The sequence below is a fragment of the Saccopteryx bilineata genome, chromosome 1 (assembly GCF_036850765.1).
Source record: "Saccopteryx bilineata isolate mSacBil1 chromosome 1, mSacBil1_pri_phased_curated, whole genome shotgun sequence".
In the NCBI taxonomy this organism is placed as follows: Eukaryota; Metazoa; Chordata; class Mammalia; order Chiroptera; family Emballonuridae; genus Saccopteryx; species Saccopteryx bilineata.
This window is the reverse complement of record NC_089490.1, coordinates 33,677,251-33,694,178: the sequence shown is the minus strand read 5'-3', so window position 1 is coordinate 33,694,178 and position 16,928 is coordinate 33,677,251. Positions and strand designations below refer to the sequence as shown.

At 43.4% G+C, this 16,928-nt stretch overlaps 1 protein-coding gene across 10 annotated transcripts in view; it reads left to right on the top strand.

Moving 5' to 3' along the window:
* Positions 1-16,928, top strand: part of DST (dystonin) — a 508,664-nt gene that overhangs the window by 122,155 nt on the left and 369,581 nt on the right. For 6 of the 10 annotated variants that reach the window (XM_066252952.1, XM_066252945.1, XM_066252937.1 and 3 more), the window contains exon 1: positions 11,775-11,975. In XM_066252952.1, coding sequence (XP_066109049.1) covers positions 11,885-11,975 — 91 coding nt within the window. In that variant the 5' untranslated portion in view covers positions 11,775-11,884. Of the gene's footprint in view, positions 1-4,137; positions 4,346-11,774; positions 11,976-16,928 lie in introns of those variants that run through there. The other 4 variants (XM_066252929.1, XM_066252970.1, XM_066252888.1 and 1 more) reach the window with 1 other exon arrangement.

The following is a 16,928-nucleotide window of genomic DNA, read 5'->3' as shown; positions in this document are numbered from 1 at the left end:
CTATTGTACTTATCTCTGAGCTCCCACCAGGTTTCAATTAGAGAAGTTATTGTTTGGTTCTTTTTCTAAAAATGTTGCATTATGTAATTATCCTGGCTTAGGAGATTTGGGTTGTTTTTATACCCGGTGAATGAATTGGCTATTAGGAAAGTCCTTTGAAAGCTTTTGGTGATCTAATTCAATTGTTAAAACTGCTTTAACAACTAGGTTGTAATAAGACACAATACAAGGTGTTTTTTTTTTTTTGGTTTCTCACAAACTAATGTTTGTTTGTTTTTGGTTGTAGAGATCCAACATCAGTCTATAGGAGGCTCATAGTCTTTTATTAAAAAAACAACCACCAATGTTAACAATATTATGGCTTATGTTACCTTTGCCTTGATAATCTTAATTACCCTTTCTCCTCTTTTCTTGGACTCCATAGCTCTTTCCTGTTTCTTTTGTTTTCAGCACACATGCTAAATGGTGATGACAGATGATAGTGTAAATTGGGGTCTTAACCTGGGGTCAGTAGGTCAATGCATCCCTTAAAGATATATGCAGGGTTGTTGTATAGTTACTTAAAAGCTATATTTGCAAAGAAATTTCCATATATTATATCAACTTTTCTGGTGTGGTTTTGGGCTGAAAATGGTTACAAGCACGGGCTTAAATAGTTACTTTGATATTGTCTCTGACCCTTGATACAGTATATTTTTATTTTTTATTTTTTTGTAATCATTTTTGTATACTTGTAGACTATAAAATTAGAAGGAATAAAATAGAATCCATTTATAATATAGTCATCACTCAGAAATAATCCTCTTTATATATTAATACAGTTATTAGTTATCACTTGTTAATCTATCAATTATCTCTGTTTGGACACCCACCTACACGCACAGACATACATTTATTTATTTATTTATATTTTTCCGAAGTGAGAAGGGGCGGGAGACAGACAGACTGACTCCCGCATGTGCCCAGCTGGGATACACCCAGCACGCCCACCAGGGGGTGATGCTCGGCCCATCTGGGGCATTGCTCTGCTGCAACAGGAGCCATTCTAGCACCTGAGGTGGAGGCCGTGCAGCCATCCTCACCGTCCAGGCCAACTTTGCTCCAATGGAGCCTTAGCTGTGGGAGGGGAAGTGAGAGACAGAGAGGAAGGAGTGGGGGAAGGGTGCAGAAGCAGATGAGCACTTCTCCTGTATGCCCTGGCTGGGAATCGAATCTCGGACTTCCAAACGCCAGGCTGATGCTCTACCACTGAGCAAACCGGCCAGGGCCTTTTTTTTTTCCTTAAAGAAATCATTCTATATGAATTCTTTCCACTTTGCTAAATGGAGGTCAATAAAATTTTTGTTTAATTGCTGCAGAGTAGTCTACTTTATGTATAAACTCTAATTTATGGAACCCCTATTGGTGGACACAGATCTTTGTATTTCTATAGGTATAGAAACTTAGGCAACAAGAGCAGAAGAGATAGGAACTCGGGGCTTTTGCTGGTCACAAGCACCCTGTTCTTTTGTCTTACCCCTCCAAGCCCCACACCAAAGGTTAGGCTCTGGACTTTGGGTCAGAGAACATGTTTGCTTTTTCAACTGTTTTTTATTCTCTTGTCTCTAAATCTTAACGTAGTGACATGAATTGGCAAGTCATTTCAAATCATTAAAAAGTATAACAGTTTTAGAGGATCGATAGACTTCTAAGCAGCTTTATTTAAAGATATCACTTCTCAGTTTTTAGAATTCAAATGGGCCTAATTTTATATAGTTTACCTTTTATTTTGGAAAGGATTTATGAAAATTATTGTGGGGAAAAAAATTAATACTTTAATTGTTCAAATGCTAGAACCATGTAGCCCACCAGAGACTTTACCATTTATAAATATGTATGATTTCTTTTATTCTCTCTGTGTGTCTATATTTTTCTGTGATATATTGCTGAAAGAGCTGTTGCTGATTGTCTCTTTCCCCCCTTTTCCCTTTTATCTGTTTACCAATGACATTACCAGATTAGAGGCTGTACCAATCGACACCCTTGGGTCCAGGGGTAGTAATTGTTCCCATCTGGCTGCGTGTGATTAATGGTATTTATGTCATGGCATAAATACCATTTTGCTGTTCAATCAGCTGAGACTCTGGCCATTAAAAAAATTTAGTCTACAAAAATCAATAACCCATGTTTTATTTTGGAAGGGAGCAGTTCTTTGTTATTCTCCAAGTCTGTTTGTAAAGATAAACAATCAAATTACCATACTCATTGAAAATAGTTCAGGCAACAAGAAGAAATATAATCTCACAGATAAAGGGTGACCTTAAGTAAGGACAGGTAGGAAGCCTTTTTAAGGAAGACAGAAGGCAACCAAAGAAACCCAATACCCTTTTGAAAGTCTTTAAGAATGTCACCCACTTACACAGAACCAGCCAACAAGCCAGCCTCAGAGAGCTCAAGATGAAGTTCCAGAAAAGCATGGAAAATAAATCAGCTTGATGATAGCATTTGGTGCCTGACTTAAGGCCACTTACAACTCCCTGTGGAGTTTAGCTACAATACAGAAAATCAATATTATTTATTTGCCGCAAGAGTGTCTACCTACATTATTGCCACTAGGAAAACATATAAAATCTAAATAAATAAATTTGCCAGGGTGATGATATTTTAGGTGAAATAAAATGGAACCCGTTTTTTTTTTTTTTTTTTCAGGAAAGAATATAAGTAAAGATAAATCTTAGATGCTTTATTTTGTGGGAAATATTGTGTACTTTTAAAATGATGGTGTCGATCGACCCCATGCAGCAATGTGTCTGAATAGATTGAGGTAAGGTCGATAGTCCTGCTTCTCTTGTCGTTTATGTCACACGCCTTCAGCGAGCGCTTTGGGGTGTCACTCACACAGCCCGTTTTTGCTGTAGTTGTCACTTTTTTGTGAGCAGCTCAGAGTTCTTCAAACTGGAACATGCTTCACTGATTTATGCCCTTTACTTGCGTCTCAGGCATCCGTGGCTGCAAGTTACGTTTCAGGAATTCTGGTTTCTACCAATGTTGGCATCTTCGCCATGAGTTTCAGCAAAGTGGAATTCTAAACGGGAAAGTGAAGATTTCCCTTGGATAGTTTTTTTATTTATAGCGTTCACAGCACAGATGGTCAGCATCCCTGTTTCCATTGTAAGCTCTCTAAATAGTCACAAAGTTAACCTAGTAGAGAAGGAAGGAATAACACGGTGTGCCTCTTCTCTGCGTGGAAGCTATAACTCTTTTATGTGAGGTACGTCCCCGCAGATTGGCTCCCCTTAGATGAAGAGATGACTAACCTTCAGGGGGAAGGGCTTGGGTAAAAGCATCGTGTTTCCCATCCCACCGTGTAATGACCAGGAGCTGAGAAGAGCTGTTTCCTGTCACTGTGCTGCTTCATTCTCATTTACATTATGGGCAGCCGCTACTTTGCTAGAAGTTTAAATTATCTCAAGAACTCTAAACTGAGTTCAGCTGTTTGTTTATTGGAGCTGCTCTAGGCTTCCAGAAAACAGTCTTTTGTGTTCCCCCAGCCTTAAGAAAAGGCTCTTCTCAGAATCAGCCCTCCCTCCCTCCTTGCTCTTTTCTGGTAACCTGCTTCACTCTCACGAAGGAAATTAAATAAAGAACACAGGCGTTCAAAACTGGTCCGAAAGGAGTCTCCGGCGGTGAGGCGACCTGAAACGGGAAGGAGTTGGGACTCAACATCCTGCGTTTGTGCTTTGTTTTGAAACTTCAAGTTAGTTGCATTAATGAATTAACCAGCAGTCTAGTAATGGAAAATGTTTCTCCCGTCCTGGTGGGGGAGCCAAATACTATAGATTTGTAACAGGAAGGCTGTTGATTCTGGCTTTATTGTTGGGCCAGTCATTTGTGAGCTGGTGGCCGGACCGCAGGCCACACACTTCTGTGTAAATCGTCCATGTATTGGAACTGCCTGGGTTTTGTTTCTCCTGTCGGAGTTGTGGCCAGGAAAAGATGGTGAGCCCTGGGTTTCATTTCTTGTTTGTGTGTCCTGTCAGCGCTGAGGAGGGTGCAGGATGCCAGACTCAGTATGGGAACCGGGAGGGGGCTGTTGAAACCGATGAGCATCTGTGAGCGTTTGGTAGTGAATGCTTTTTTCTGTGTCATCCTCTGTAGAGTTCCGGGAACGCGTCCTATCGCTGCTCTATGTCTTCCTCCGCGGATTTTTCCGATGAGGATGATTTCAGCCAGAAATCTGGCTCGGCATCTCCAGCTCCTGGAGACACCTTACCCTGGAATTTGCCTAAACACGAGAGATCGAAAAGAAAGATTCACGGGGGCTCGGTGCTGGACCCCGCTGAGAGGGCAGTGCTCAGGATAGCAGGTAAGAGCGTCGGGCAGGGATGGAGCCAGGATGAGAGTTGCGGAAATGCACCCATCTCCTCCGTGGAGGGTGGGAGTGGGTAGGAGCGGGGAGTAATATCTGGGAGAGGAGGCACTGGGCACAGATTTGTGCTCAAGGTGGGGGAGGAGGAGGACCATGTTTACTTTATGCCCATTTATCGGTAGAGCGATTTGCCCTGCCTGCTGGTGACTAAGCTGTTTGGCCCTGTCTTCTGGCTGGATGAATCGATCCCTTTGAAAAGCAAAGAGATATTTACACACATCTGCATTAAACTTTCCTATTTACATGCAGTAGCACTCTGAAACTACAGTATTAACTTTAGTGTATTTGCTGGAAGCTGTGAGAGCCTGCATTTTCATCCGTGCCTGGGAGCACTGAGCGACGCAGATTAACCAGGGTAGAGCCCTGCTGTTTGGTACCCAGGATGCAGAGGGCATTCCAGCAACTCAGATGCTGTGTCTGTTGTATTATTATTTTTAGTGCAGCGTCTCTGTCAGCATCTTGTTTGTGCCTGTAGCTGCGTGTTGCCCCCTTTGCTTTTGAGGGTTTTAGCCATCATGCATTCCTGATTAATTAATATATGGCAGGTGCCAATGTTTCTGTTCTGTGTTAGCCTGGTGTTCCCTTGCACCGGCTGTAAAAGTCGAACCAGAAGTGATGGCTTGTCTTACTTAGCTGAAAGCTGAGAACACCTTGGAAATCAATCTTCCAACCCTGCATTGCCTGTGTGGTGTGTGTGTCTATGTTCTGTGCATGAAAGTTGCTTCCTGGGGTGGCTGTTCCTCCCTTCCTTTAATTTTTTTTTGCTCTTGGAAATGGTAATAATGGGAGAGGATGGAGTATGTCCTTGGGGCTCTCTTGTAAAGGCCAAAGGCCAGCTGTTTTTCCAAATTGGTTTGTAGCCAGCAGGTCAGACTCCCTGCCCACCCCCTCCCCTACTCTCAGCTCTGGGGCCCCCTCCCACTCAGTTTCTTTTGCTTCCTTTGGTAAAGTAAAGTTGTTACTTTATCTTCCTCTGAGGGGGCTGTAGGGGACCAGCCAGGATCCCAGCCACCTTGGCAGCTGAGAGTCTCCCTAGAGTCCCCCCAGTGGGATTTTCTGATTACAGGAAAAACAAACAGCGCCCAGCCAGCCATTCTCTGTTCTGGGTTTCTGGGGCAACAGCCATGAGCTTCTTCTGGCTTGTGTTGTGAGATGCTGGCTGGTCTCACCCAGGCCTTTGAAGAGGCTGGGTGGAGTGGGGAAAGGGGAGGAGGAGGCAGGATGGAGGATGGAGAGACTGGGAGCCGAGGGCGAGTGAGCAGGGCTGGTCTGGCTTGGGAGACCCGGGGCAGTCCTGGCTCTCAGCACCCTCCTGGAGTACCAGGACGTGTTTAGTCACCGAGGCCTTTTTGTCTTACTGAGCCATCCCCTGCCTGCCCCCCAGCAAGTCCGAGGCATCAGGAGGGAGAGTGCAGGTATCAGATGTTTGGTTCAGAAGAAAGGGAAGACGGGTAAAAGGAGGATGGTGAGAGGAGTTGTTGGGGCTTTGTGGAAAGTTGGGGGCATCAGATTGGGATGCTTGTATCCCATGCATTTTTATGTTAAGTAGAAGATGTGTTCAGCTTGAGAGACTTGACAGTGGTGGCAGAGGTGGGTATCTTGATTTTGGTAGTGAAGGAAGGGATTTTGAAAGAACAGTATAGATGTGTATCAGAGGAAATGAAATTATGTAAATTGAGGAAGACTACTAGGCGGACTGTCAAGGGAAGCTGGTGGAAGTGACTAAGTGTGCGCTCAGGTGTGAAAAAACTTGGGCTCTAATGGGATGCACTGGACAAGCAGATGCTGATACTAGTAGACTAAACTCCGTGAGGGCAGTCACGTCTTACGTTTTGTAAGATGTTCGTTGAGAGATTTGTGAGGATAGCTATGAAGTTAGTGGTAGTTGATGCATTCAGACCTCAAAGTTACATACTTTTAAGATTATATTAATAACAATAGAACACAACAAAATTAAACCACAAACAGAACAAGCAGCTCTAGTATAGAAGTGTACTACTGTGTTTAAAATAAACAGTGGTAAAAATGGCTATTTGCTATACCAATTATAATCAATAATCATACACAGAACATAGATTTGGAGCCAGCCCGCAAATATCTGTTTAATTACAATGTGACTAAATTATGAAATTCATATATAGTATCTGTTAAATTCACCACTGATCACCCAGTGTGAGGATCAGGCAACTTGGCATCTGAGGCAGTTCTGTGCTGTGAATAGTTTGAAAACATAATGTTAAGATTTCAACTTCTAATTTTATTAGACATTCTCACTCTGCTTAAAGCTCACTTCATCTCTGAAATTCATCACTAGTAAGCAATAGGAAGAGGTTCAGAAATGGTGCGAGGATGTCCACAGTGTTTATCACTTTGTAATAAAGAATTTGAAAGTTTAATATTTTTGTGTGGGTTTTTTTTGTGTTTTTTTTTTTCCCTGAAGTTGGAAACGGGGAGGCAGTCAGACTCCTGCATGCGCCCCACCGGGATCCACCCGGCATGCCCACCAGGGGGCGATGCTTTGCCCATCTGGGGCATTGCTCTGTCCAGAGCCATTCTAGTGCCTGAGGCAGAGGCCATGGAGCCATCCTCAACACCCAGGCCAACTTTGCTCCAGTGTAGCCTTGGCTGAAGGAGGGGAAGAGAGAGACAGAGAGGAAGGAGAGGGGGAGGGGTGGAGAAGCAGATAGGCGCTTTTCCTGTGTGCCCTGACCGGGAATCAAACCCGGGACTCCTGCACGCCAGGCTGACGCTCTACCACTGAGCAAACTGGCCAGGGCCTGTGTTTGTTTGTTTTTTTTACAGGGACAGAGAAAGAGTCGGAGAGAGGGATAGATAGGGACAGACAGACAGGAACAGAGAGAGATGAGAAGTATCAATCATCAGTTTTTTGTTGTGACACCTTAGTTTTTCATTGATTGCTTTCTCATATGTGCCTTGACTGCGGGCCTTCAGCAGACCGAGTAACCCCTTGCTCAAGCCATCGACCTTGGGTCCAAGCTGGTGAGCTTTTTGTTCAAGCCAGATGAGCCCGCGCTCAATCTGGTGACCTCGGGGTCTCGAACCTAGGTCCTCTGTATCCCAGTCCGACGCTCTATCCACTGCACCACCGCCTGATCAGGCAACATTTTTGTTTCTAAGATCATAAAAATGGAATTGAATATGAAAATGTCTAGAGCTAAAAAAACCCTGCACACTATATGGTCTTTGAATACCATAATTAACTCACATTTAATATTTATTGAACCCCTGGAATAAAATGCAGAAAAGCACATAGTTTTGCCTTTAAAGAAGTTATAGTCTAATATGATAAATGGATGTGTTGCTAGACAAACAACATGGTATAAAAGATTAGGTGTAATGGCTCTAAGTACCCATTAAAAGAACCCAGAGGGGAGACTGTTGAACGTGGATAGAAAAGGGGAGGCTGTGGGTGCCTGGAAGGCTTCCAAGGGGCAGTGCCACTTGAGGTGAGATTTAAAGAGCTTGCTGGAATTCGGGTGAAAGGGAAAACCATTTCGGAGGGCTGGAACTATAAGGACAAAAGTAGGGAGATGTGTTTAAATAGAAACTTCTAATAATATGCAGAGCTAAAGCATGCGGTTGGGTAGGGGCTAGCAGAAACCGTGAACATGCTTGCATGCAATACTGAGGAGATTGGACTGCTTATGCTTAAGTGGTGGGAAACTGCTGAAAGATTTTTCAAGTGGTCAGTGACATAATCAGGTTTACATTTCAGAAAGTCTTACTGGCGATGGTGTCATATGTCAGACTTTATATTTTTAAAAGTGCTTTTACATGTATTATAGTTTCTTCATTTTAAAGCAGTGGTTCTCAACCTTTCTAATGCTGTGACCCCCGCAATACAGTTCCTCATGTTGCGGTGACCCCAAACCAAAAAATAATTTTGGTGGCTACTTCATAACTGTAATTTTGCTACAGTTATGATTCGGAATGTAAATACCTGATATGCATTATGTATTTTCCGATGGCTTTAGGTGACCCCGCCGGGGTCCTGACCCACAGGTTGAGAACCGCTGTTTTAAAGTCTTAGACTAGTGGTAGTCAACCTGGTCCCTACCGCCCACTAGTGGGCGTTCCAACTTTCATGGTGGGCGGTAGCAGAGCAACCAAAGTATAAATAAAAAGATCTATTTAACTATAGTGAGTTGTTTTATAAAGATTTATTCTGCCAAACTTAGTGAAAATCCAACATAAAGTACTTGGTAAGTAATTATTATTATATACTTGCAGTAATTCTGCTTTATAAATTTTATAAAGTAAAGTTATTTCCCTACTTTATAAATCACCATTACTGTGGAACCAGTGGGCGGTTAGAAAATTTTACTACTAACGGAGTTACAGAAGTGGGCGGTAGGTATAAAAAGGTTGACTACCCCTGTCTTAGACTATAATATACACCTTTCCTATTTCTCAGAGGGGTCAGTGTGGGAATAAGATAACATAATGTAAGGAAATAGCCATTGTATAAATGCCTTTTACATAAGAACAATACAGATCTGCTGTTCTACGCTACAGGGCATTGTAAGTTGAGGTTTTCAGTCTTCAAGTGCTTGTAAAAGTCCATGGTTGTCAGTGGCAGTGGTGTATTAAAATACAGATTTTTTTTTATTTTAATTTTTTTTTTTGGTCTCATATGAATTCTTTGAAGTTGGAATACAAGGATTTAAGCTGAGGCAGACTTTGGACTCAGGAAAACTTGGATTTTAATTCCCCCTCTATCAGTAACCAGTTGTGTTTTCTTGGACAACTTACTGAACTTTCGTTTTCTTCATCAAAGGGTCTTGATTGTGGCTATTAAATAAAACTGTAAATGCAAATTTTTGCAAATTCCTTGGCACATGGAAGGTGCTCTATAAATGATAGACTGCTAATGGCCAGATACTCTTACAAGCACTTAATGTTATTTCATTTAAACCTCCCAATAACCCTGTGAAGTAGGTACTATGATTTTCTCCCTTTTTCAGTCCAGAAATCTTCTGAGAGAGGGAGACTTCCCAAGGTCATCCAGCTAGTACGTGGTAGAGTGAGGATCTGAATTCAGGCAGTCTTGACTCCAGAGGCCCAGCTCTTACCTGCTGTGCTTCTGCAGCCTCCCCATGGAATACACTATTGTTTATCAGCAGTTTGGCCCAATACTTCCAATTCCAAGAATGCCTAGGACAAAGGCGGTTTTCGCAGATGACCCCAAATACTGCCTTCTGTTTATTTTGACTGGCTCCTTAAATGGACAGTTAAAATCACTTAAGTTTGCACTGATTACCTTCATAAAACTATGTACTATGGGGTGTCAGTCTTTGATAAAGACTCACACTAATGCCTTCAATGACCTTAGTCACTGTGAGGGAGACAAGACAGTTTTGAGAATCTGTGTCTGTACATTGCGGTCTGTAAATGGAATGACTTTTAGGAATCTAATTGTTAACCCTTTCATTTCAAAACCGAGTCTCTTATGATATGTGTTCGTTATTTCATGAACTCAGTGTTACATACATGCCTAGCAAGATGCAAGGAAAATCTAGTGAATCTAAAGGCTTAGAGGGACATGAGTGCCAACTCAGATTATAAGCTAGTGGTCAGAACAGAAAAGAAGGATGTGGTCTGGTCTTGCTTTGTTTGGAATGGCCCGGTTGCTGAGGAGGTAAAGCTTCCCACTTCAAACTTAAATTTTCTTTCAAGAGTATACAGTTGTGTCAAGAGTGCTCATCTTTGTCTAAGAGTTAATGGAAGGAAAACGGTCCAGATTTGCAACACTGAAAAAAAGAAAGAAAAAAAAATCATCAAGGACAAAAGGTCAGCACATCTGAAAGGACGACAGGGGGGGAAGATGTGGGCAAGACGTGAAGTTGTCATAGCTGGTGAACAATGAGCTAGTTTCTCTAAAAATAATAGCTAGCATTTAAAGCTATTTAATATGGCAACTTGATGAGTTAGGCACGGTTATCTCATTTTACTGATGAGGAGCCTCAGAGAGGGTAACTCGCCCATGTCCGAGTTAGTAAGGAGCCAGGGTTCCATCCCAAGCAGCCCGACTTCAGTCAGTCCTCTGAAATAATATCCCTTTACACACGTCGGTACCAACTGGTTCCTCCAGTGGACCCTTAAACTCACCCTCTTTCGTATACGATATGACAGAGTTAAATGAATTGTACCTCTTTTTACTCAAGTTCAGTGTATACCAGTACTGTGCGGAATGAATAACGGGTCGAGTGAAGAGGGAGGTGAGAAGATAAGCGGGGGAGCTGTAAATGGACTAGGACCCTGGCGGGCAGGAGCGCGGCGGCAGATTCACGGGCGGGCTCTGGGGGGCGGAAGGGAGGGACCGCGGGCCGGTCCTCCGGCTGCGGCGCGGCGGCCGGGCGCGCAGGCGCAGAGGCGCCCAGGCTGTCAGGCCCTGACGCGCCGGGCCACCTGCAGAGGCCGCCCGCCCCACGGGAGCTGCGCCCTGGGCGCGGGCCCCCGCGCGCGCGGACCCCCGTGCTTTTCCCACTCCGCGCTGCCACAGAGTGGCCTGAGTCCTTCTGTACCTTAAGCTAGGCTGTAAAAAAAGTATTTCCCAGTCTCCTCCTCGCCACCCGTTCCCCGGGGAGAGTCGCCGGCTCCTCCGCAGGGGGCTGCGCACATTGGCAGCCGAGATCTGCGGCTTTGTTTCCCAAGCACCTGTTGTGGGTCCCAAATAGAAACCTTGTCCTTGGGGATCCGGGGCTGGCCGGCCAGTGTCCGGCGGTGGGCGTGCTTGGCTGTGCGGTCAGCCCGGGTGGGCCGGCCGGGGTCGCCGTTGGGGGGCCGGGGGCGCAGCGGCTCTGCCTGGAAGGGAGGGGCCGAGCGGCCGGGGCCGGAGCCGAGCCAGCGGGGCACTGACCGCCGCTCGCCCCCTCCCTTCCGCCTCCCCCTCCCCCCCGGGGGCGCGGGCGAGTGTCTGCGGCGCGGCGGCCAGGAAATGCCGCAGATGCGCCGCGCAGCATCCCGGGCGGTGGCAGCGCGCCTGTCCTCCCGCACGGCCGCCGCGGTCTCGGCCCGGTCCGGAGCAGGCGCCTAGCGCACGGCCGGGCTGGCGGCACGGCCTCGGAGGGTCCCGGCGCCTGCGGTCCCCTCCGCCCCCGCCCGTGCCCACCGCGCTCCAGGCTCCTCCGCCGGTCGTGGCGTGGCGCTGCTGGTCACCGCCCCGGGCTCGCCGAGATTTGCTGCTGCTGAAACCCGAGAGCGACTCTGGCTCCCGGGGAGCCGGGCGGCCCAGCACCCGCGGCCAGCTGGGGGGCCTGGGCGTTTCCACGGCCGGCTCGGCGCCCGCCGCCCCCTCGCGCCCCCGGCTCTGCGTCTCCGGCTTCAGCGCTCTCCCCCAGCCTGCCGCTCCTTCCGCTTTTCCAGTTCTCGAGGCTGCGTCTTGCTGACTAAGATACTGTCCCGGTTCCGAGGGGCAGAAGGGAATTGGCCAGTCATTGCTAGATAAACTTTGGCATGGCTGGGTACCTCTCCCCAGCCGCTTACCTGTACGTGGAGGAGCAGGAGTACCTCCAGGCCTACGAGGATGTCCTGGAAAGGTACAAAGGTACGTGGTTCCCCGAGCTCGGGCTGCGGGGCTCGGCACGGACCAGCGAGGGAACCGTTACTTTTGCTTAACCGGAGCCACCACTGCTTGGGCACAAGTAAACAGGTGTCTGGAACCAACCTGGGGAATGGACCAGGTCTTTTTTGGATAGGATTCAGTTCCCTCAATGCTGGGAGGGTGGGGGGTGGGCGACGGTCCGGAGACGCCCTTGGATGGGTGGTAGAGTGGGGGGCAGGGGTTTGGTTTCCAAGAAGCACATTGCATTTTCTCTCCCTTGTAGAAGCTCTTAAGCATTATGCATAATCATAATTCTTTCTGGGAAGGTGGATGCGATTAATTCTCCGTGGGATTTCTAAGGCATTGCTGCTCTGGCTTGGCACGGGGCATTGATCCACCCTATAGAAAAGGTTCTTGGGTTCGTTCTTAAATGGACTGTTTCACCACTGAGAGCATCACCAGATCGTTTTTCTTAAAATGATCTTATTTGAAAAAAAATGTTTATGGATTGAGACTATATATTTTCATGTATCATAAAAATTATTTGGTAGTGTGGTGGATGGAAGACTTTAGTCAGAGAGACTGTTGTAAATTCAACTGTATAGAGTATGTATTGAGATGCTATTCTGCCCATCCTTTGTGTTCAGGAAATTCTATACCAAACCGATAAATATTGATATTTTAGTATTGTGCTTATTTTGACTTTATGATTAAATATAGAATTAGGGAAAGTGCATCTTTTCATCTTAAAGGCTCTTTTATTGTCTCAGGTAATTATTTTTCAGTGTATACAGATGATCTTCTTACAGTGGTTGCTAAAATGCTCCACACCCAGTGGTAGTTCACAGAGTGCTAATATATTAACAGTGGTCTATTTCATAGGTTAGATTCAATGGTTTTGCATCTTGAATATTTGCTTTGGGTTTGTGATAATCAATTTCTGTAAATTGATTGGGGTTATATGGTTAAAATGCACATATTAATAGTTTTCTACTAATAGAAAGCAGAAGTATGAACTCCTGAACTATTTATTTTCCAGATCTTCTAAAAGCTCAAATCTCACCCACAAATATGTTTTATCTCTCTCTAGAGCATGTTTTATTGCTGGTATGCTTTTAATCCATGTAGACTTTTGTAAACAGTTCAGTGAGAACTCCTTTGTGCCAAGACCCTTTTGTGTATAATGCTGCCACAAGTGCATTGATAATTTCAGGTAAAGCACGTTTGTAGAATTTGTGTATGTGTGTATGTGCACATGTAATATACCCATGGTTACATCTATCTTTCCATTTTAAAATAAGGTTCTTAATCAGTTGTCTCCGGAACTTTACAAATGAGAAATATCAATATAAACTAGTAAACCTTATTGAAGATATACACCTGTGCTCTTTCTTTTCCACTTTTTAAAAAGAGATTGATTTTTAGAGAGAGGCCAGAGAGAGGGAGAGAGTGAAAGGCGGGGGGACTGGAAGCATCAATTCTTAGTAGTCGCTTCCTGTATGTGCCTTGACCAGGCAAGCCCGGGGTTTTGAACTGGGATCTCAGTGTTCTAGGTCCACGCTTTATCCACTGCGCCACCACAGGTTAGGCTACAGCTGTGCTCTTTAAAGTCGGAAAGAATAAAATCTGAAAGTACTAAAGCATATACATTTTTTAGTTTTTAAAAAAGTGATAGCTGAATTTTTCGTCCCATCCAGTTTTACCTCGTTGACACGTGAGTGATTTCAGGTGATTCTGAAAACTAATATAACTAAAGTGCTGATTTGCTTTTTCTAGAGGAAACAGACATTATTTATAGCTTTTCTTCAGTTGTTTTTTATAAATAAAAGGAAATTAAAAATGTACAGGCCATTGTAGTTCTCACTACACTTCATATTAATTACACTCTAATGATCAGTATTGCACTTAAACATGTACTTTTCAAACATATAGCCCAAAATCTGGCTGAAAAAGTAAGGGTTCTTAACCTTCATTTTCTTCATGGTTTTAAAATTAGTTTATACTCGGCTTTATAGATGTCTTATATTTCTTTTAGCCTTGGAAAGAAAAATAAGAGTATTGGCCAGTGTATTACTTGAAAAGCTGGACACCTGGAAAACTCATTGTTTCCTGATGTTTCGAAGCCAGTTATGATTTCCCATCAGTATCCAGTACGATGACTTCACTACAGGGCTTTTTATCCTGATGACTTGCTATGGGGCTGATCTAATCAGAAAAGAATTGTAGGCTTTGAGTAGGGAGTGTCAGTTCACCAAACTTTCAAAGTACAATCGCTCATTTTCTGTAATCATGCATTGTTCAAAACAGTTTACATTCCCATTTGGACTTAAGAGAGGTTATTTTTATTTATTTATTTTTTCTGGCAAAGTTTCTTGGTTACAGAGTGAGTTTGCATTCAGCTAGATAGAATATTATCAGGTTGCCAAGTTATCGTGTGCCCAGCTGTTGAATAGCGTAAGTGGTCTAGTCAGCTGGAACAGATTCAAAATCTGTCTGTTGTCAGAAACATGGAGTTATATTAATCTATAATGTTAACATATGGGAGTATTAGATTCAGAAGCTGAGATTTTTGTTAGACTTAGTCCTCAGATGGCCTTGGAAGGACTTCAAACCTTGCCCTCTGTAGAAAAACAAGAATAGAGGTGAGTGAGGCCTAAGTATTTATGGTGTGGTCTATTCTGGTATCTTGCTTTGGTGCTTTACTTTTGAGTGAAAATAGGCAACTGTTTGCTGAATTAGAATAACAGAAAGAGCTTTTTGCTACATAGACACAGTCTCTGATTCATGTTCTAGTCCTTTTATTTATAAAATATATTCACAACTAGAGTATTTAGAATATCTGATTTAAAAAATCACATTACTTCAGCTGATACACAGGGTGAATAAAGGCATTTATTTATGAAAAAAATATTTCTTTATTATTGTTTATGCCAGAAATATCCATGTTTGTGGCTTTTTAAAAATATCTATAATAAATTACCCTATTTGTAATGGAATACAAAACATTTTTATAGATTAACATGACATGTTCAAAATGGTCCCTCTTGTTTTTCTTGTCAGTATAAAGAAAATAGCCTATATACTGCTATTATAATGAACTATTTTATGTTATTATATTATTAAAAATAGCAATCACTTCATGAAATTCTGCTGTTTGAGTTGATCATTAGAAGATTTCATATTCTCACTTTTAAAAATATAAGTGTGGAAATGAGGTCATTAATGTGAACCCAGTAAATTTTATTCTGTATATTTTAGACTTAATTAAAAAAGCTAAATTTATTTTGGTCTAGAATGGATATTTTCCCACTGACCTGGAAATTAGTTGTCCTTAGGCCACTGTAAAAAGTTATTTCCTTATTATTCTCTATGGAAGCTGAATGGCAGATCTGTCACTTCTCTGTAATATTACTAAAAGTCCCTTTTCGATTATTAAGGAAGTAAGTCAGAAATTTTCTCTTTTTCACAGAAACTTTTGAATAATTCCTCTGTCCCTTCCCTCTCAGTAGGGCTACATAACGCTGCTTAGGCGACGGTGACAGCGGGAACCAAGAACAACTCCGGCTGTCGTTTTCATTTTCAGTTCCCTTTCACTGCCTGCATGGATATGCGATTGCTAGAAATCCTGCCTTTTTACTGTGCATGCCAACTCTGGGGCCAGTTGAATTGAAAGATGGAGTACTGTGGTCTTTCCTTATCCACAGGGAATACCTTCCAAGAACCCCTGAGGATGCCCAAACCCCCTGGATAGTATAGTATAGACCCATATATATATATATATATATATATATATATATATATATATATACACACACACACACACACACACACACACACACACACTACATTTTTTTCCTGTACATACATACATACACTTTAGGGCTTCTTTTTGGCATATCTGAATTGCCGGTGTCACTACTTTTGTGCTTTGGGGCCATAATTAAGTAAAATAAGGGTTACACAAACACAAGTGCTGTGATACCTAGATAGTTGATCTGGTGACTGTGACTAATGGGGGGTAGTGTATACAGAGAGGATACGCTGGACAAAGTGAGGATTCACATCCTGTGCAGGACCGGGCAGGACGGGAGAGATTTCATCACGCTGCTGTCATTTCAGATTGACACTCATTTTAAAACTTATAAATTGTCTTTTTTCTGGAATTTTTCATTTTATATTTTTTGACCATGGTTGAGCATGGGTAACTGAAATCACACAAAGTGAACCCATGGATAATGGGGGCTAATATATGAAGGTCTCCAGGAATTACTCTCTCCCTGTCTCCCAGTCATGCATCATACAGTTAGCTCAGTGTTTTTCACTTGGCTTCCAGGGCTCTGCAGACACTTGATTTCAAATTTCATCTGCTCACGCCCTGGGCAGGGCTTAATAGTCAATTGTGTAATAAGCGAACTTGAACTGTGTTGCATTATGACAGTGTTACATTGTAGCTAGTTGAAACAGCATTGGTCTGGGCTTTTTCATTTCTTTAGAAGTCGAAATAGGCTTAATTTGGTAATAAGGGTTAGTTAAGATTGTGTGTGGCTGTAATGGAAAACAGATAATAATGTTTGACTAAACAGATGTTATCTTTTTCTCTGGTACTGAGAGGGCTTGTTACGGTAGACGGGCCAGGGTCGTGGGGTACCTCTGTTTGCCAATAGGTATTTTTCCTTAGTCACTTGTGTGTCCTGTGGTGGTTTTGTCATCACAAGATGGCTGCTCTCTTCCCGCCCTCTTGTCTCAATGCCCGATGGGAAGATGGGAAGTGCAAGGATAAAGGACAACGGTGCAAACTATGTAGTTGATTCAGCCTCTTTTTAAGGAGCTTCTTTTTTATTTTTGAAGATTTTATTTATTCATTTTAGAGAAGGAGAGAGAAAGGGAGAGAGAGAGAGAAAGGAAGAAAAAGAAACAGAGAAGGGTAGAAGGGTGGGGTAGCGGGAAGCATCAGCT